The sequence below is a fragment of the Carassius carassius genome, chromosome 25, assembly GCF_963082965.1.
Source record: "Carassius carassius chromosome 25, fCarCar2.1, whole genome shotgun sequence".
Taxonomy (NCBI): Eukaryota; Metazoa; Chordata; class Actinopteri; order Cypriniformes; family Cyprinidae; genus Carassius; species Carassius carassius.
The window spans coordinates 28,201,087-28,223,526 of NC_081779.1; the positions used below are offsets into that span (position 1 = coordinate 28,201,087).

General features: G+C 39.9%; 1 protein-coding gene across 10 annotated transcripts in view; it reads left to right on the forward strand.

The window, feature by feature from the left end:
- Window positions 1–22,440, forward strand: part of LOC132104528 (receptor-type tyrosine-protein phosphatase U-like) — a 281,009-nt gene that overhangs the window by 246,012 nt on the left and 12,557 nt on the right. For 4 of the 10 annotated variants that reach the window (XM_059510079.1, XM_059510070.1, XM_059510072.1 and 1 more), the window contains 7 exons: window positions 613–666; window positions 895–931; window positions 4,747–4,844; window positions 13,208–13,324; window positions 13,523–13,677; window positions 14,654–14,789; window positions 15,517–15,666. In XM_059510079.1, the coding sequence (XP_059366062.1) occupies window positions 613–666; window positions 895–931; window positions 4,747–4,844; window positions 13,208–13,324; window positions 13,523–13,677; window positions 14,654–14,789; window positions 15,517–15,666 (747 nt within the window). The remainder of the gene's footprint in view (window positions 1–612; window positions 667–894; window positions 932–4,746; window positions 4,845–13,207; window positions 13,325–13,522; window positions 13,678–14,653; window positions 14,790–15,516; window positions 15,667–22,440) is intronic. The other 6 variants (XM_059510074.1, XM_059510075.1, XM_059510076.1 and 3 more) reach the window with 3 other exon arrangements.

Below are 22,440 nucleotides of genomic sequence, written 5' to 3' on the forward strand. Positions count from 1 at the left end.
GGAATTGATCAAAAGGCAAAACCTTTAGTTCACTATGTATTTATTTGTTATGTGTGTCAGGTCTGGTGTAACTACAATTTTCCATCACCGGTGACCCAAAAGCCAGTTGACTGAAATATCATGCTGTAATACGTGGCATTTAATGCTTTGCATTTTCTTTCTGGCATTTAGAAAACAACATTCAGATACTGTTTGTTTGAACATCATATAGGATTTACTAGACATGAGTAAATTCGATTCTTAAAGCTTAAAAAAAAATCAATATCAGATGATACACACATACTGCAGATAGGATATGTGCATATTTGCTTGCTTTATCAAATGTCAAGTAGAAACACTTTCATTCCTGCGATACAGAGACACGTTCTGCTGTCACATTCTCAGCTTCAGTCATGAATCACACACTTCATAAGAGCTTTCCTCTGTATAATTTTGTGTTTCTGTCAGAGACACCGTACATTAGGGCTTTGAGGTTGTAAAAGATTTCCATCCATCTCTACGCTGTGCTTTTTTATTTTTCATTAGACTGAAGAAACATGTAACATATTCAGCTGGTAATGGTATGGATAGCATATAGCAGGATAGCTTAACGATTTCTTTCTCCTATCTCAGCTTAATATGCAGAGTCAACTGCAACAGTGGCGTGAGTTTGGAGACAACAATGGCGTGAGTTTGGGACGTCTTTATTTTGTTTGTCTGAGCGGTGGAGGACAAGAGGGAGTGTTTGGAAAAGCCAGTCGTTATTTTTTGCAATTTTGTTTGGTGATGCAAGAGGCACAGAAATGATACACTTTAAATGGGATAAGTCAGAATATAGTATGTTAATGTTGTTGAAATGTAATTAACATATCATTAATTGATGATAATGCATGTCTTTCTTTGTCTCTCTCTCAGGGGTATCAGCGCTCCAACCATTTCATCGCCACACAAGGTGAGCGTTTTTAATTCTGCTACTCTGAAATCACGTTTTAATACACCACACAATACTAATACTATTTGTATTGTGTGATGTTCTACAGTTGTTGATAAAAAATAACTTCTAAACGCGTGTGTGTGTGTGTGTGTGTGTGTGTTTGTGTGCTCCAATTCTACTACAATGGTTTGAATGATTCATATGCAGATATTGTTCTTGCCGTTTCTAAATAGATTTCTGCCTTCCTTTGTGAGGGTGACTGACTAAGATGATTATTTTTGTTTATTCAGATACAATTGATCAGAGTCTAGAACTGAATCTTAATCATGACACAGCCATTTCTGCAACCTTCTTCTTCCAGGGCACAACAGCTTTAGTATGTGAATGAACCATTAAGACATGGATTGTCAGTTAAAAAATGTAAGCTGTATATTAATTGATATTTAGGGTTAATTAATTATGTATGAATTATATATGTATATATATATATGTATATGTATATGTATATATATATGTATATATATATATATATATATATATATATATATAACATTTAAAAAAACTTTTTTACTTTTATTCCATACGTATTATGGATAATGCATTAAATTGATCAAAGCTAGTGAAGACGTATGCATAATATATAAACAGTACAGACTAAAAGTTTGGACACACCTTCTCATTCAAAGGGTTTTCTTTATTTTCATGACTATGAAAATTGTAGATTCACACTGAAGGCATCAAAACTATGAATTAACACATGTGGAATTATAAATGGAATTATATACATAACAAAAAAGTGTGAAACAACTGAAAATATGTGATATTCTAGGTTCTTCAAAGTAGCCACCTTTTGCTTTGATTACTGCTTTGCACACTCTTGGCATTCTCTTGATGAGCTTCAAGAGGTAGTCACCTGAAATGGTCTTCCAACAGTCTTGAAGGAGTTCCCCGAGAGATGCTTAGCACTTGTTGGCCCTTTTGCCTTCTGTCTGCGGTCCAGCTCACCCCTAAACCATCTCGATTGGGTTCAGGTCCGGAGACCTGTGGAGGCCAGGTCATCTGGCGCAGCACCCCATCACTCTCCTTCTTGGTCAAATAGCCCTCGATGCCTTCAGTGTGACTCTACAATTTTCATAGTCATAAAAAATAAAGAAAACTCTTTGAATGAGAAGGTGTGTCCAAAACTTTTGGTCTGTACTGTATATATATATATATATATATATATATATATATATATATATATATATATATATATATATATATATATATATATATAATATTATTATTATTATTTTAAATTCAGCTTTGCATAACAGGAATAAATTACATTTTAACAGATATTCAAAAAGAAAACACTTATTTTAATTGTAATAATATTTCAAAACATTTAGTTACCACAAGACACTTCAGTGGATGTGTTCATCTGTCTGTAGTTTTGTCTCTGTGGGTCTCAGGTTCTTCTGCAGCACAAACAGCACACACTCACACCCATCTCATTTCATCCGCTCTCTCTCACTCATGTTGGTCGTCAACACACCAGGGCCACTGATCAACACTGACTCCTTCCAAACACAAACACACTCATGCACTGCTGTGCTGTGTTTGAACAGGTGTACACACACTCGTGTGTGGGCTTTGCTAGGCTTGCACTCTATCTGGAGGTTTAAACTGGCTTTAGGTCCTGAGATCTATGTCCTGTGAAGGCCATCTGTATGTGACAGCGCTACATACAGATGTGTTCATGACTCAGTGGGCTTTTATACAAATCTACCCCATCAGCCCTGCAACTGCAGCTCCAAAGCCCTCAAACCCACATGATGACAACTAGATTATTGCAAAATGGCATGGCCCATGAAAAACTCAGACCACTACAATGACAGTGTGCTTTGGGTGTTGTTTTTCATTTTGTTTGCTTGTTGTCCATGTTTTTTTGGTCTGATGCTAACCCTTATGAATATCAGCCTTCTTCCCATTGTCAACTTTCTGGCAGAGGGCAGCAGATTTTCCCCAAGAATTTGACGTTATTTTGCCCCATCCGTGTTTCCTTCTATCCTGACAAGAGCTCCATTCCCTGCTGCAGAGAAACACCCCATAACAGGATATTACCACCCCCATGGTATTCCCTGGAGGAATGATATTATTTGGATGCTGAGCTGGATTGGATTTCTGCCAGACATATCGATTGGTGTTTAGGCCAAATAATTCAGTTTTAGTATCATCCGCCTCAGATTCTTCAAGGTGTGTATAAATTATAAATTCCTGCAGCTACTTCAGAGTTGCTGTAGCCCTTGGACAATTTTGATGCTGTCAGCGTGGAAACGCCGTTTCAATATGCCCACATTTCTCCCCACTTTCTATTTAAACCTCGAAAACATTCCTGTTTTAACATAACTTTTAAAAAAAATTTTATCATGAATAACCTCAGCTTCATCCCGGCTGTAAAGCAGAGCATTGAGATGTGATTTCTCGTGGTCATAGCTGCAGGCGATAGCGGGAGAGCTGCTCAGGAACGCAGGAAGCGCAGCACCTGTTGTTGGCTGTAATTGTTTTAACAGGTAGAGAAGATAACAGACTCGTCGCCTGAGGGCAGAGTGTTCACAGCACTGCGCTTACAAATCCTCAGTGGCTTTCCTTTAGTGTTTCTAATATTTCCGTGTGTATCCGTTTCCTTTTCGTGCTATGCATGTGTGATGTGTGTGCAGAAAAATACATGAGAAAGAAAAGACGAGAGTGAGAATGAAAGAGTTCAGCTCATGTCATTAATAGTAAATACTTTATTAGAGGTGCTTCCAGAGGCAGGTCTCACTATCTCACTGATGCTTAGGCGTAAGTGATTTAAACAAATCTCTAACCCACTATAATAAACTACAATGTCTAAACCGTTCCAAAATTTATTTATTTTTTACATTAAAAGCAGATTTTTTGCTAAAACTCACCGAGAACCATTTGCTTGAAGCTGTAGATTAAAGGTAATAATGTTGAAAATAATGTAAATTTTCTTGAACAGATGGATTGTTTCACTTATAAATCATCAGAAACCACGGGTATTGATTTGATCTTTTCTGTAGATGTTTTTGACTCTGAAAAAACAGCAACCACAGGCATTTATTGTACGCGGGAAAAAAAGTCACCTTCATCTTGGATGGCCTGGGGGTTATTACATTAACAGCAAATTTTCATTTTTGGGTGCACTGTCCCTTTAAGAGCTAAGAGCAAATAAATAGTAATCAGTCTTCTTTTCCAAATTCAGCATAGACCATTTTACCTTTTAGTAACTGATTTTAAAAAGCTATGATCAGTCTTAAAGCAAAAAAAAAAAAAAGAAAAAAAAAAGCTAACCTTTTAAGACGAGACTGAGCAGTTTATGTATCCGGGCCGGTTCACTTTTTAAGCATTCTTGTGTTATTCGAAGACTTGCACAATAACAATTAGAGTTTTCACTACAAAACACTGTGTTTATGATACACTCATAACATCTTAGCGACCAAATAGCAGCACACTAAGAACATCGGCCTTAGTAACTGCCTAGCATCCTGCAACCACTCACATTTCTTCAGACAAAAAGTTCAAACTCTAGTTTCTTGCTGCTATCACTCACTGGATTTTCCCTGCCAGCAGCTTCTCCATTTGTTGTCTTCTATATGAACCAATATAGCGCCCGTGTCCCAGCTGCTCGCTGTCTCTGTTTTCTCCTTTCTTATATAATCCTCGTCGATGTCGCGACCCGCTATTTTACAAAACTACCTCTATTCTCTCTTCAATCCTGCGTTCAAATGATTCACCTCCCACAATTCTCTGTGAAAGCTCATTTCTCTCTCTCTCTCTCTCCGCAGGGCCCAAGCAGGACATGATCTATGACTTCTGGCGCATGGTTTGGCAGGAGAACTGCTACAGCATCGTGATGATCACCAAACTGGTGGAGGTTGGGAGAGTGAGTAGAATAAGTCTACCTCTGCCTTGGGCTGCCCACCCACTGACTGACACCATCCATTACTGAGCACTGACCCACTGCTGACCATTAGTGAAGATAAACTTTACCAAGGAACCCCATTAGCCAGAGAACATTCCATAATCGGCCAGCCATCTTTTAATAGCATACCTCCGAAATACCATGGTCAGTAAAGTTACTGTAACATCTTTGGATGTAACATCTGAGAATTTCCGATTCTTTCTTCCGATTCGTTTTAGTCTATTTATTTATTGGCTTGTTTGTACCAAATTACAATAGTTTTAATGTAGTACAACAGTTTTATGTGGTAAATGTATCAACTATGATATCTATAGTTACATGATAAATATATATATATATATATATATATATATATATATATATATATATATATATATATATATATATATATACTGTATATATGTTTAGGGCTGGTTGTGCTTTTTGGATAGGGGTGCGCCATTCAGGGGCGGACTGGGACCACAAAGTTGCCCTGGACTTTCTGGCCCACAGCAGCCCACCACATCATAACGCAAACGCCCCTGTTTTGATGTCATTTATTAATTTAATATTTAAGTAAACAGTTTGGGGATTGACGGAAATGATCCTCCGTTGAAAAAAAAAAAATAAAAAGAACAGCAGCTGTTCATTTAGCGACTCCTAGTGAGCTATACATGCTCATCAAGACACAAACATTCTTCTAGAACTCGCACTTTGCATTCAGTTAGCAGATCCATACGAATCATGCATGAAATAGAAGTTTAAACTCAAATGATAGCTTTATGTGCTTTACAGATGAACTTGAAGTCTTTATTCATTCAAAATATTCAATAATAGATAATCTTTGGCTCGGTAATACAAGTACATGATCCGATTATTGAACCGATGATTCTTTTGAGTCAATCTTTTAAAATAATTATTTATTTTGTTTAACGAAACCAGTGTGGAAACGTCTCGGTTACATACGTAACCCTCGTTCCCTGATGGAGGGAACGGAGACGTTATGTCGAACGACATATGGGGTCTCACTTGGGAGGCCAATCATCTCTGAATTTAAGAGAAAACGCCAATGAAAATTGGCTAGTGGATTAACACACCTGAGCCACTCCCCGTGGCACGGGTATAAATAGGGCGACAGGTGCATCCACTCATTAGGTTTTACGCTGAGGAGCCGAGAACGTGTCCCGGCAACAGCGAACGGTTCAAGGTTGTGGCATGGGGACATAACGTCTCCGTTCCCTCCATCAGGGAACGAGGGTTACGTACGTAACCGAGACGTTCCCTATCTGTCGGTCACTACGAGTTATGTCGAACGACATATGGGGTCCTATGGAAAACGTCACAACCTGAACAACGTCACAACCCTGTGGCGCTGCAATTACCCGTAGGGAACCAAGCCATATGAACACCTAGCCCAGTACAGGGGCTGACCGGAACTCCGGGCATGCTAACGCCAGTACTGCGCCTGGCGACAGACTGCTCCGCCAAGTCTGACTGCCGAGGGTGCTGGAGGATGCTCGACCAGGGTACGCCAACCGGGGAACTCTACTGGGAGAAGAAAGGCGCTCACATCCCCGTGTTAGGGGGAATGGCGCAGCAAGCGTGACACCCAGCCAGCCCTTCCCGCCAATTACCTGTTACCCAACACACGGGAAGAAACTGGCTCCACACGGAGGTTGTAAAACCTCGCAAAGGTGTTAGGTGTCGCCCAGCCCGCAGCTCGACAGATGTCTGCCAGAGAGGCGCCGTGCGCCAGTGCATAGGAGGAGGCCACACTCCGTGTGGAGTGGGCCCTCACCCCCAGGGGGCACGGCTCGCCTTGGGAATGGTAAGCCAAGGCGATGGCATCCACTATCCAGTGGGCCAATCTCTGCTTAGAGACAGCCTTCCCCTTCTGCTGACCTCCAAAGCAGACCAGGAGCTGCTCAGAGCTTCTGAAGCTCTGGGTGCGGTCCACGTATATGTGAAGCGCTCTTACGGGACACAGCGACGCCAAGGCTGGATCTGCCTCCTCCAGGGGCAGCGCTTGCAGGTTCACCACCTGGTCTTGGAAGGGATTGGTGGGAACCTTGGGCACGTATCCAGGCCGGGGTCTCAAGACAACGTGAGAGTAGGCCGGCCCGAACACAAGGCACTCTTCACTTACCGAAAATGCTTGGAGGTCCCCGACCCTCTTGATGGAAGTGAGCGCGATCAGGAGCGCTGTCTTGAGAGACAGGAACTTAAGCTCGACTGAATCGAGCGGCTCAAAGGGACCCCTCTGAAGTCCCGCCAGGACAATAGAGAGGTCCCAGGAGGGAATCAGGGGTGTCCTAGGAGGATGTAAACTTCTGGCACCCCTCAGGAACCTAACGATCAGGTCATGCCTCCCCAGGGACCGGCCGTCCACTGCATCGTGATGGGCTGCAATGGCAGCCACATACACTTTCAGGGTGGAGGGTGACAGCCCACGCTCCAACCTTTCTTGCAGGAAAGAAAGCACGACTCTGACCGGGCATCTCCGGGGGTCTTCTCGGTGAGAAGAACACCAATTCGTGAACAGACTCCACTTCAGAGCATAGGCCTGCCTGGTAGAAGGGGCTCTAGCCTGAGTGATAGTGTCTACCACCGCTGGGGGCAGATCACTTAGGTCTGCCGCGTCCCATCCAGAAGCCACACGTGGAGGTTCCAGAGATCTGGACGCGGGTGCCAAATGGTGCCAAGCCCCTGAGAGAGAAGGTCTCTCCTCAGGGGAATGCGCCAGGGAGGGGCTGTCACGAGGAGCATGAGTTCCGAAAACCAGGTCCGGGTGGGCCAATAAGGCGCAACCAACAGGACCTGTTCCTCGTCCTCCCTGACCTTGCACAGTGTCTGTGCGAGCAGGCTCACTGGGGGAAACGCATACTTGCGTAAAGCCCGAGGCCAGCTGTGTGCCAGTGCATCTGTGCCCAGGGGGGCCTGGGACAGGGAATAGTACAGCTGGCAGTGGGAGGACTCGTGGGAAGCAAACAGGTCTACCTTGGCTTCCCCGAATCGACTCCAGATCAGCTGGACCGTCTGGGGATGGAGTCGCCATTCCCCGGGGAAAGTGAGCTGTCGTGAGAGCGCGTCGGCTGCACGATTGAGCTCCCCTGGGATGTGGATAGCGCGCAGCGACTTGAGCCACGTCTGACTCCAGAGGAGGAGATGGCGGGCGAGTTGAGACATGCGACGTGATCGTAGACCGCCCTGTCGGTTGATGTACGAAACAGCCGCAGTGTTGTCCGTGCGGACCAACACGTGCTTGTCCAGCAACAGCGGACGAAACCGTCGTAAAGCTAGATGCACTGCCAGCAACTCCAGACAGTTGATGTGCCAAAGCAGTCGAGGTCCTGTCCAGGACCCCGAAGCTGCCTGCCCGTTGCATGTCGCGCCCCAGCCCGAGTTGGAGGCATCTGTTGTGACAACAACGTGCCGGGACACTTGTTCTAAGGGCACGCCGGCCCGTAGAAAGGCAAGGTCCGACCAGGGGCTGAATAGGCGGCGACACATCGGTGTGATGGTGGCACGATGTGTACCGCGGCGCCATGCCCATCTCGGGACTCGGGAGTGCAACCAGTGCTGAAGTGGCCTCATATGAAGCAATCCGAGCGGCGTGACTGCGGCTGCGTATGCCATATGCCCCAGGAGCCTCTGAAAGTGTTTCAGTGGTACCACTGTCCTGCCTCTGAAGGAACTCAGGCAGTTCAGCACTGACTGGGCATGCTCACTGGTGAGACGTGCCGTCATACTCACCGAGTCTAATTCCATACCGAGATAAGAGATTCTCTGCACAGGGGAGAGCTTGCTCTTCTCCCGGTTGACCTGAAGCCCCAACTGACTGAGGTGCCGGAGCACGAAGTCCCTGTGACCGCACAACTCCTCTCGGGACCGGGCCATAATGAGCCAGTCGTCGAGATAGTTGAGGATCCTGATGCCCACTTCCCAGAGTGGGGCAAGGGCGCCCTCCGCGACCTTCGTGAAGACACGGGGGGACAGGGAGAGCCCGAAGGGGAGGACCTTGTACTGCCATGCCTGACCCTCGAAGGCAAACCGCAGAAACGGTCTGTGACGAGGGAGGATCGAGACATGAAAGTACGCGTCTTTCAGGTCGATCGCTGCAAACCAATCCTGGGGCTGGACGCATTTGATAATGCGTTTCTGCGTCAACATCCTGAACGGGAGCTTGTGCAGGGACCGATTCAAGACTCGCAGATCCAGGATAGGTCGAAGGCCACCGCTTTTCTTGGGCACGATGAAGTAAGGGCTGTAAAACCCTGTCCTCATCTCGGCTGGAGGGACCGGCTTGATTGCATCCTTTGCCAGCAGGACAGCAATCTCCGGGAAGAAAGGCACCGGAGCAGAACGAGGTTGTGAGCCGCGTCCCGTGCCGAGAAACCAATCATCCAGCTGCGAGGGCTCGGGACTGGGCGGTGTAGTCACCTCCAGCCCGATACTCACGGCTGCCCGGGCAAGCATGGCCGACAACTCCAAGTCAGATTCGGCAGCAGCGACAACACCCGAGGGGGGCAGCCCCGCCGAATCCTCATCCTCAGAGGTCGATAACTCATCCCCCAATGCAGCGATCGACATCTGATCTTCGGGCGGCGCACCGAAAGACACGCTGGGACCGCCGTGAGACGGCCCAGCAGAATCAATCGGCAGCTGCACGGGACAGGCGCTGCGGGAGGAGTGAGAGGTCCGTGGGGCGTGGCCCGGCGGAGAAGCTCTCACTGTAACCCTCAGATCTCCCAGAGCGCCAGCCGACGGTCCTCTGCTCGAGCCAGAGAAACCGGGACGGGTGGCGACAGAGGGGTCTGCTGCACTCCCCTTGAGGAGTGAGAGACGCGATCGCAGCGCTGCCATGTTCATACGCCCACAGTAGACGCATGAATCATCCACGAGCGCAGCCTCAGCGTGTTGGACGCCCAGACACTGCAGACAACGCTCGTGACCGTCCACCGAAGACAGGAAACGACCGCATCCAAAAGGACACAGACGAAACGGCATCTTGAAAAAGACGCGAATCGCCCGTGATTTGCTCTTTTAGAAAACTGTCTCTTTTAGCCGAAGCGCCCAGGGGAATCACCGTCACAGGGACACCGCTGTACCGCGCCGTCACACCGAGTGGATGCACCTGTCGCCCTATTTATACCCGTGGCACTGGGAGTGGCTCAGGTGTGTTAATCCACTAGCCAATTTTCATTGGCGTTTTCTCTTAAATTCAGAGATGATTGGCCTCCCAAGTGAGACCCCATATGTAGTTCGACATAACTCGTAGTGACCGACTGATAGGGAACCAGTGTTTCACAAACTGGATAGATCTGAGCTGCAGGGCTCCCAAAATCATTAGCCCCACGTCCCGGGGTTTTTGTGTTTTCCAGTCCGATGGGCTATCGTGAATAGTGATGTAAAATTCCTAACTTGATTCGCGTTGTTCACTCGCTTGAAGGGGTGAAACGGATCGTAGCTGATCGTTTCTTGTAAAATAATAATAATAAAATAAACTTAAAATAAAACTATAATATAATATATAATAAAAAACTGTAATAATAATAAAACTTGTTTCTAAATATTGCTGATTCAAGTGTTTTAAACAATTTGCGCACGTTCAGAGCTTGCGCTCACTCATTCAAAGCACGCGCTGCGAGCAGCATTTCAGACAATGCGCGTACAGAGAATAAATTCATCTTTCGCGTATCATAGCTTCTGAATGAACACATACACACACAATTATATCAAAATAATTGTCTCTGCAAGTATTCTCGTAAACACAGTCGGTCATGTTTTAAGTGAACGTATACAGTGGCCAGCTGCTTAGAGATATTCGCTGTACCGGATAAATCTGTCTCTCTCTATGTTTTTTAGACAACGTGAAAGGGGGCGTGTTTCAAGATACGCAATGGAGTAGACCAAACTAAACAGGGAGGGAGGGCAAAACACTAAAAAAACTAAATGGCCGCTTGGCTTTTGGAACCGAGATTTGGCACCGAAAGATAAATAATTTTTCGATACTCATAGTATCGAAGTCTTTCGTTCGATACCATAAACGCATTGAAGTTCGGTACCCAGCCCTTATTGCAACTGATGTTAACATTATTTTAACATTTATTTGAATTTATCTTGAAATTATAGTATAGTATATGTTAGAGTATATACTATGCAATAGTATAGGGACCAGTTCTCACTATTAACTAGTTGCTTATTAGCATGCCTGTTATTAACAAATTGGCTTTTTATTAGTGCTTATAAAGTGCATATTCTGCATGACTATATTCTACATCCATAATCCTACCCAAGACCTAAACTTAACAACTACTTTACTAACTATAAATAAGCAGTAACTTTATTATATTACCCTACATTAAGTAACATTTTGTCTTGAGTCTGAAAAAATGTTACTAAAATAGTTACTAAGTATGGTGAAGTTTTTTATAATAAATAATCTTTGTACTTCACAAACATGTTTACTTTGTATGAATCTTCTTGACTTTGGTAAAATACAGATTTTGTATTAATATTCAATTACAATTTAGGGTTAAATCAAACCATATATATATATATATATATATATATATATATATATATATATATATATATATATATATATATATATATATATACAACCCGAATTCCGGAAAAGTTGGGACGTTTTTTAAATTTTAATAAAATGAAAACTAAAGGAATTTCAAATCACATGAGCCAATATTTTATTCACAATAGAACATAGATAACGTAGCAAATGTTTAAACTGAGAAATTTTACACTTTTATCCACTTAATTAGCTCATTTAAAATTTAATGCCTGCTACAGGTCTCAAAAAAGTTGGCACGGGGGCAACAAATGGCTAAAAAAGCAAGCAGTTTTGAAAAGATTCAGCTGGGAGAACATCTAGTGATTAATTAAGTTAATTGATATCAGGTCTGTAACATGATTAGCTATAAAAGCTTTGTCTTAGAGAAGCAGAGTCTCTCAGAAGTAAAGATGGGCAGAGGCTCTCCAATCTGTGAAAGACTGCGTAAAAAAATTGTGGAAAACTTTAAAAACAATGTTCCTCAACGTCAAATTGCAAAGGCTTTGCAAATCTCATCATCTACAGTGCATAACATCATCAAAAGATTCAGAGAAACTGGAGAAATCTCTGTGCGTAAGGGACAATGCCGGAGACCTTTATTGGATGCCCGTGGTCTTCGGGCTCTCAGACGACACTGCATCACTCATCGGCATGATTGTGTCAATGACATTACTAAATGGGCCCAGGAATACTTTCAGAAACCACTGTCGGTAAACACAATCCGCCAGGCCATCAGCAGATGCCAACTAAAGCTCTATCATGCAAAAAGGAAGCCATATGTGAACATGGTCCAGAAGCGCCGTCGTGTCCTGTGGGCCAAGGCTCATTTAAAATGGACTATTTCAAAGTGGAATAGTGTTTTATGGTCAGACGAGTCCAAATTTGACATTCTTGTTGGAAATCACGGACGCCGTGTCCTCCGGGCTAAAGAGGAGGGAGACCTTCCAGCATGTTATCAGCGTTCAGTTCAAAAGCCAGCATTTCTGATGGTATGGGGGTGCATAAGTGCATAAGGTATGGGCAGCTTTTTTTTTTTTAAGGCTCTGTGAATGCTGAAAGGTATATAAAGGTTTTAGAGCAACATATGCTTCCCTCCAAACAACGTCTATTTCAGGAAAGGCCTTGTTTATTTCAGCAGGACAATGCAAAACCACATACTGCAGCTATAACAACAGCATGGCTTCGTCGTAGAAGAGTCCGGGTGCTAACCTGGCGTGCCTGCAGTCCAGATCTTTCACCTATAGAGAACATTTGGCGCATCATTAAACAAAAAATACGTCAAAGACGACCACGAACTCTTCAGCAGCTGGAAATCTATATAAGGCAAGAATGGGACCAAATTCCAACAGCAAAACTCCAGCAACTCATAGCCTCAAAGCCCAGACATCTTCAAACTGTTTTGAAAAGAAAAGGAGATGCTACACCATGGTAAACATGCCCCGTCCCAACTATTTTGAGACCTGAAGCAGAAATCAAAATTGAAATGAGCTCATTTTGTGCATAAAATTGTAAACTTTCTCAGTTTAAACATTTGCTATGTTATCTATGTTCTATTGTGAATAAAATATTGGCTCATGTGATTTGAAAGTCTTTTAGTTTTCATTTTATTAAAATTTAAAAAACGTCCCAATTTTTCCGGAATTCGGGTTGTGTATATATATATATATATATATATATATATATATATATACTCCTGATTATATAACTCCTGAAGTGGTTGATTGCAGTTTTAGCTGCTGTATGTTAATTGTATCTCTCTGTGTGTGTGGTTCAGATGAAGTGCTGTAAATACTGGCCTGATGACAGTGAGCTCTATGGAGACATTAAAATCACTCTGCTGAAAACAGAAACGCTGGCAGAATACACCGTACGCACTTTTGCCATGGAGCGGGTAAGACTGTATAGATGTTTATTAATGTTGCGCTATGATTTTATGTTATTAAATGTAAATTAGTTAATGGAGCTATTTTCCATGTGTTATTTTGATCAAATTAAAAAAATCTTTGAAAAATATGTATAAATAATAAGTAATAACGTTTTTTGGAAGGACATTCTAATGAATACATGCTGTTTATTTGTCCTCTATCAGCGTGGTTACCCAGCTAAACATGAAGTCTGCCAGTTCCACTTTACGAACTGGCCAGAACATGGCGTCCCATATCATGCCACAGGACTGCTGGCCTTCCTCCGGCGGGTCAAAGCCTCCACGCCGCCCGACGCTGGCCCAGTGGTGGTCCACTGCAGGTAATCAAGCACTACTTCTTATTTTAGCACCATTTTTACATTATATATGCTAAGTGAAAATATCCAACCAATAATCCTTGGAGAACAATAGATTATATAAAGATTTCAGTCAATATTTCGTATTAGTTTATTCATGAAATAAAACTGTGGAATTCAGTTTCAGAGTTTAAATTAAAACAGAGCTGAACAATACCAACCACTCCAGTCGTTAGTTAAGGAGATGTGAATGTCTTGAGCTATTTGTGTGCCTCCACTTCACCTTTGAAAAAAAGGCAGTATCAATGCTTTTGGATCTCAAGTATGAAAGCTCACTTTTGCTCTTGATGAACTGCAGATATGTAATATTTTCCAAGTATCTGCTGCCCATTATAAAGAGAAAAATTCTCACATCTGCAGTTCACCAATCCAAGGACGTGTTTCTGCCCCACGATCTCACTTATTCACATGAAATACATTTATGTATCAGATAAAACTGCATTGGACAGAAAACCAATTCAGTGAATCATCCCTGAACACTGATGAAACGTTCACATGAGCATCCCACAGATTTATCAGTCACGTTTGCAGTTAGCATTAGTCCCTAAAAACTCATTGGTCCACATTTATCTCGAAAATGTAACCTGTTTTGAACAAGTCAATGTGTTAAAGTGATGTAATGTGTTCCTCAATGTATCTCTCCATTTGATGTGCTTTAACATTATTGCTTTATCATTTAATTAAACTGCAGCAGTGTTTCATCCAAGATTGTCAGGGATATTTCTCTATTTTTTTTTTTTGTTTATTACCAACTGTACCGAGTTACTGCATGTAGAGTCTTTACTCAGGCTCATCTACTCCAGTTCAAGCTTCAAGATGACTCAGGTTGGGAGCTGGTTAATTGACTGTGGAAGTAGCAGGTCAATGTAGACACTCCTTTAATGTTCTACTTGAAAGAGTGTGGTAGTTTCATCCAACCCTATTATTGGTCTGCCTGCAGTATGGGTGCTGGCCGTACTGGCTGTTACATCGTATTGGACGTGATGCTGGATATGGCGGAGTGTGAGGGTGTGGTGGACATTTATAACTGTGTGAAGACACTCTGCTCGCGACGTATCAACATGATCCAGACCGAGGTGAGAAAACGTAATTATCAGAAACAACAGTGCATTCAGGCTAACAATTTCTACCTATCAGTTAAAATATAAATATTTAAACCTATCTTGTTAAAATACTTTTGCCATAGTGCATTATTTGCAGACTAAAACATATTGATATTTGCATCATGTAGTCATGCCCATATTGCTTAATATTTTCTGATTAAGCAGACTGGTTCAGTAGCTTGCACAGCATTGATTTCTTTGCAGGAGACTTGTAGGAAGCTAAACTGTCATTGCTGCTTCAAGCAATACATTTTATATCATGTTTGTTTTTGTTAACAGATTTTATTAACAAATAACACAGCACCATGAAAGCTTATTTGCATGGCCAAGCATCTCTCACATTTTCCTCAGAAAATTTCTGTAATTTTTACTAGTGATAACTTTTGTCAAATACCACCAATTTCTTAAGTCTAAAGTCATTCTGCTGATGGCCATTTGTAGATGAGTGCAAAAGTGTATTTTATCTTTACTTGAGAATATATATTTGATTTACTTTGACATTTCCCTCCTACACTGCTAAATTAAGTTAATATTTGCCCCCTCAATTAATCTCTCTGACATTTTGTCACATCATTTTTAATTAAAGCCAGATAAAAGCAAATAATTGGACACTGCATCGTGCATGTTTTGACATGGCCTCATTTCTTTGAAGCAGTTTTCTGTCCTGAGGTGACTCTTTCTGTGTCAATCTCGCTTTCAGGAGCAGTACATATTCATCCATGATGCCATACTAGAAGCCTGTCTGTGCGGAGAGACCGCCATCCCCATCAGCGAGTTTGCGCTTACCTTTAATGACATGTTGAGTGTGGATTCTCAGACCAACACCTCTCAACTGCGTGAAGAGTTTCAGGTGAGCCAGAGTTAGGAGTGAATGTGCTGAGGACAAAAGACAATAATTATTATCTCTGTCTTATCCGAATTTAATTGGAGAAAATGATTTGTCATCCAATCTTTTACATTTTTAACACACTCTGTTAGCTTAGATAATTTAGAGGTTTCATCTGGTCTCGTTGAGATATATAGCTGAGTATTATCAGCATAACAGTGGAAGCTAATTCCGTATTTTCTAATAATATTACCAAGGGGCAACATGTATATTGAAAATAGAAGGGGACCTAGGATGGATCCTTGTGGCACTCCATATTTTACTGGTGATAAATGAGATGACTCCCCATTTAAGTAATGGTTGCAATTGTCTTGGACCTTGGCATGTTTTTAATCATTCAGCGTTAGTTAAGTTTTAGTTAATATACTCTACCGGTCAAAAGTTTGGAATATAATAATAATAATAATAATAATAATAATAATAATAATAATAATAATAATAATAATAATAATAATAATAATAATTATTATTATTATTATTATTAAAGTAATAATAAGCTTTTGAAATAAGTGTTTTTTCTCATCAGGCCTGCATTTTTTTTTTTTTTAACCAAAAATATTGTCATATTTATTTATGATAATGTGATTTATTCCTGTGATCAAAGCTAAATTATCAGCATCATTACTCCAGTTTTCAGTATAACATGATTCTTCATAAATCATTCTAATATGCTGATTTATTACCAATGCTGGAACAGCTGTGCTCCTTCATATTTTTGTGGAAACTGTGATACACAACTATTCAAACATTTGGGGTGAGAAATTAATACTTTCATTCAGCAATCATGCATTTAATTGGTCAAAAATTACAGTAATTACATTGATATTGTCACAAAAGTGTTTTTATTTTGAATAAATATGAATAAATATTTAGAATTTTCTGTTCATCAAAGAATCCTGAAAAAAATATAATGGTTTCCACAAAATATTAAGTAGCAAAAACGGATATAAAACTAATATTTGAGCAGCTAATCTATATATTAGAATGATTTCTGAAGGATCATGTGTCACTGATGCAGAAAATCCAGCTTTGATCACAGGAATAAAATGCATTTTGAAATATATTCAAAAATAAAACATTTATTTTACGTATGTATCAATAGTTCACATTATTGCTATTTTTACTGTATGTGGTCAACCATAGAAGTCAACTATGTGTAAATATAATTGCAAGTAGCTGCATGAATGAATGCTCAATAACCTGACCCCTAGAACTCTCAAACGATGTCACTGATCACATTTTTACAAATTCACTCTTATTCTCTTTTCCAGTAAATATAAGAATGGATCCTTTTTGTGACCCATGAGCTGAGACAACCATTAACATGCCTATTGCATATTACTTCTTAAGCAAGTTAATATCCAGCAATATTACTGCTGATTACAGTCTAATTACAGCCCAATTTAATGTTGTGGACACTGCTAATGCACTGCGGTGTTTGAGTACATTGACTGCACCCCATTGCTTAAATGCAGGAAGAGACTGTGTGCTGAGATTGGTCAAAGTGGGAGGTACTGCTGAAAGACACTGACAAATTAAACCAATTACCTAAGTGATCTCAGCAAGCAAAACACCCAAGACATAGTATATGAAAACGTTTGACCATATAAGGAGACCAAACATAATATATGCATATTCATTTAAGAGAAAAATGAGCTGGAATTGTGAGACGTATGGTGTGTAATTAGAGTTGTCTTTAGGAAAATTAGGAGCACTGATTAAACCCAGATATTAAAAACTTATGCATTTTTATTTATTATTATTTTATTTTTTTACTATGAGCTGAAAGAGAAGACTGTAAACAGTATTCTACAGTTGTTACTCTGAAGAGCTATTTATTACCTGATTTAAATTATTTTTATTAGTATTCATTTATTTATTTAGATTTATTCACTGATGTTAAATACTATTTTGTAATAAAGTAATAAAGATTAAATAAAATATTAATAATATAAATATAATGTAATAAGGATTAAATAAAATATAAATAGGCTATTAGATAAAAAAAAAAAAAACTTAAAAATCACAAATGCTTCATTGGCAATTATCTGAAATAAAATGTTTAAAAATAAATGCATGCATACTGGCATGGCTGTGATTCGGTATTTCACAGCTTGCAGCTATACATAAGGCACATGTGTGTGAATACAAAATAAACAACAATGGGTTTCTTTAAAAAATCCACAAATTTGAATCTCAGTTTGACAGTTTAACAGTTTGAGCTCAAGTCTCGATTACTAATTCACAAACATCACTTTAGATCTTTAGTAACGAAGGAACATTGAGTTGCTTCATTGAAAGCTTGCTGTGTCCATGTATTAAAAGCTCACTGTATTATATGTAGAGTATTATGAGAGAGAGATGGACTGATCAAGTGTGATTACCTGCATCTGATTCAGCATTCATTCTTCAGCTCAATCTCATATTCACAATAAAACATTTGTTTGAATGTCCGCTGAGGAAGGCCATATCTTTTCTGTACTGTCCTTTCATCTGTTAGAGTACCCCTATTATGGATTTTTGAAAATGACCTTTCATGCAGTATGTAACACAGCTCTAAGTTAATGAAAACATCCTTCAAAGTTTTAAATCTGAAGGTGCAGTGTTTATAAAGTTATTGTCTCTCAAAAGAAAAGAGTCGACTGAATCATTGAAACAAGTCGTTTTTAAAGCGAATCCCAAGCCATTTCATGTTGATGTCAACATGAAACATTAGCATATTGCCTGCCCACTTTTTGGTCTTTTGGTGTTGGTCTGAATGAAAATGCAAATTCATTCTTTTAAACTAGGTGCCACTTTAAGTACGGTAAAATAGCGGTTTCCCTGGTAACGCTGTACACAAAACAGAACTGTGCTTACAAATGTTGCTTTATCAGGCATTACATGATGAAATGAAAATGAGACAAATCGAACAAACACTGCAGATTAGCATCTTACCCAGGTCAAAATAAATTCCTATTATAAGACAATGACAAAACCAAAATATGACCTTTCATTACCAATAATAGGGGCACTTTAAGCGTGATTTCCGATGACAGTGCAACACTGCTTTTGTTGTCAGCGCCTTACAAGGTGTTGATGAAAAAAAAGCTTCCTTGTTTACAACCCTGTTTCAGTTTCTCTCAATAAAAAAGTCTTTACTGCTGACTGTTGCCATCTAATGGCATAACAATGCAACTAAAATCACCATCACGAACACACACTTGCCCTTTCTCAATACTAAATACTATAATTAAATAGTACTATTATTATTTTTTGTATTATTATTATTGAATGATATTTAATCAACAACAACAATAATTATCATACAAGTTGCTAGGAAATTCTGTCAAAAAGTACAAAGGCAGCACTCTGATAAACAGCATCAAAGTTACATGCTCTTAGACAAAACTACCGTATTTTTCGGACTATAAGTCACACTTTTTTTCATAGTTTGGATGGTCCTGCGACTTATAGTCAGGTGCAACTTATTTATCAAAATTAATTTGCTCAGTGCAACTGTAGTCTACGTACACTGAGCAGCATAGAGTGCCCAATCGCGGCTGTAGACGGTAATGTTTTCTCTTGGTTCTAAATAAATGCGACTTATAGTCCAGTGCGACTTATATATGTTTTTTCCCTCATCATGACGTAATTTTGGACTGATGCGACTTATACTTAGGTGCGACTTATAGTCTGAAAAATACGGTATTTGCTCTGGAACAATAACAGATTGATGAGACCAAAGACTACTTGATTTTTCCTAAACAAATTATGTTAAACCACTATAGAGACATCGGAGCTAGTGGTAAATTCCAGAAAATCAGGCCGAGGTGAGTCTGCTGTTAGCGGATTCATTAGAGCTCACATCTCAGAATATACATTTAATATTAGAGTAATTTGCCAATGGATAGGAAATTATTTGTTCCAAGCAAGTTTGGAGCAAACCCCTCCTTTCCTCAAGCCAACTCTTCTCTGATTGGTCAGCTGGCCAAGCCTGTTGTGATTGGCACAGATGGGAGTCCTTGAGCAAGGAAGCGAGTGCTACCATTGACAAAGCACCTTTACATAAAACAATATAGTGCTCCAATCCATTCTTATAATAATGACTTAAAATGCAAAAACACGTATGCAAGTCAATCGTGCCGACAGCTAAAGTTTAGCTACTAAATTGAAACAATAATGTAGGATATGTTAGTGCCAACATGACTAACTGATGAAACAATACAGTGTGTAAACCTATGTCTACTGTAATGTTTGAAGAACAACAGACAAAAGACGCTTTGTCTGAACGACAGACAAAGGACGCTCTGTCTTAACTTTTAATCAGAACGCAGAACAGCTGTATCACAGGAGCACCAGCCTTAACTAACTCGCTAGTCTCTCCAGCATTAACCCTATAACTGCTAGTGCAGCAAAATAAACCACAATTTCTCACTGATTAAAAAGTCTGTGTGCTACACTACATTCTTTATTATTAAACAATGTAATTAGAACAGCGTCAGTCTACATTAACCAATATATTCTTAGGTTCACAGCAAATTATCAGAACTACTTCAGTAAGACAATAATATTCTTTACCTAAGAACCTAAAGCTGCACTAGGTATACATCACATATTAGCACAAAAACTTGTTAGTCCAAATTAAGAAGATTAGAAGCCAACAAAGATAAAAAGTCAAGATTAGAGCTGCAGTCCTTGATAAATTGACAAGCAGACAACAAAAGGTTCAAATAGTATTTCTGTGGTATCCTTGAACACAGCGTCTTCACAACATGATGTAAACACACTAACTCGCAGAAGTGTTTGTTGGCAGGTCAGACTCTGTTTGTATTTTGCGAGCAGGCAGGATTATTCAAATGTGTTACCCAGTGACGTATAACGGTAACAGGCAAAAGATTTGAAGATATGACAACTCGTAAAGGCGACTTTGAGACGACTCTCTCTTTTGAGAGACAATATCTTCATTTATCATGCACTATTTTGATTAACAACTTTGCAGATTATTTTCGTTTAAGGGTAGATACATTATAAACTGCATATGAGATATTTTTCAAAAACCATATAACCTGCTCTTTAACAAACGACATATTTGAAGTTTAAACAAATACATTCTTGCCTAAAAACTCTTTAAAATACATTCTGTGACACAAAATATATTATTTATAAAATGATAGTGGATTTGGGTGTCCGTCATGACACTTGCAGTGAGAAATACTGTAAGCGGAGTAATACAAATGGTGAAATGGTTGGAGTTCTGTTATCACTAGAATATCACACTCTTCTCAGCCAATCAGATTCGAGGACCAAAAATAACTGTTTTAATATATATAGCTAATAAGAAAGTCAAAAGCATATTACGTAATTAGAGTATAAAAAAACACTTAATTTTAAATATGAAGAAATACTATAATAATAAAATGAATAGTACTAAAATAACACTAATGTAGAGACCAGAGTATCATAGAGGCTTGGGTTTGTGTGGGCTGTATTAATTTTATGATATTTCCATTGGGGCCTTATGCAAATCATGTCAGTTTGTTTCATCCAGATTAAGTGCTGCACACTAACTCAAAATGTGATGAAGTCAACCAGCTGTGGAGTCCATTTTCATTCATTTACATTGCAGTTCCACTCGTGTGTGTGTTTTTTTAACATTAAGCTATTAATGGCTTCATGCCTGCTGCTCTGGGACTGTTTCCCTGTCTCTGTCCTCCTCAGAGCCAATGTAATCTTAATGATCATAATTTTAATGTCCCATTTGTGCTGTCAGAAGCAATCAAGATTGAAGCACTTTAACCATCAAGTGTAATAATATGCATAATTATCACTCGGATTCATTCACCTCAAGGCTCATAGCAGAAGTATTCGTATGTGAACAGTGTGCATTTATTTTCAGCCATTAAGCTCTGTAGACATTATTTGCCTGAGACAAAATCATCAACTTCAAATGCTTTTCTCTGCATCCATCTACAGTTGAGAGCATACGTTTACATACATCTTACAGAATATGCAGAATGCTAATAATTAAAAAAGAGGGGCCTTAAAAATAGTTTTATTTCATTTTGCAGTGTTTATTATTGCCCTGAATAAGCTATTTCATACAACAGATGTTTACATACAGTGTACAAGACAAAATGGTAAAAATAAAATAATCATAATAATTAATTTATGGTGACACTTTAGTGTAGGGACCAATTCACACTATTAACTAGTTGTTTAGCATGCACATTACTAGCATACTGACTGTTTATTAGTACTTATAAAGCACATCTTAATGTCTTATTCTGCACGACCATATTTTAGATCCCATAACACTCCCCATACTTAAACTTAAAGGGTTAGTTCACCCAAAAATGAAAATTAGGCTGTATTTTACTCACCTCCGAGGCATCCTAGATGTATATGACTTCCTTCTTTCAGATGAATCCAATCGGAGTTATATTAAAAATTTTGGCACTTTCAAGCTGTTTCATGGCACTCAACAGGTGTTGTATTCCTTCAGTCCAAAAGTCATGGACTGTTTTTTGGATCCGCTGGGTGCCATGAAACAGCGGTAGATCAAAGATAATTTTTATATAACTCTGACTGGATTCGTCTGAAAGAAGAAAGTCATACATACCTAGGATGCCTCAGGCGTGAGAAAAACGAAGCCTAATTTTCATTTTTGTGGGGAACTAATCCTTTAACAACTTTATTACTAACTATTAATAAACAGCAAATTAGGATTTTTAAAATGTGAACGAATTTACAGAAATT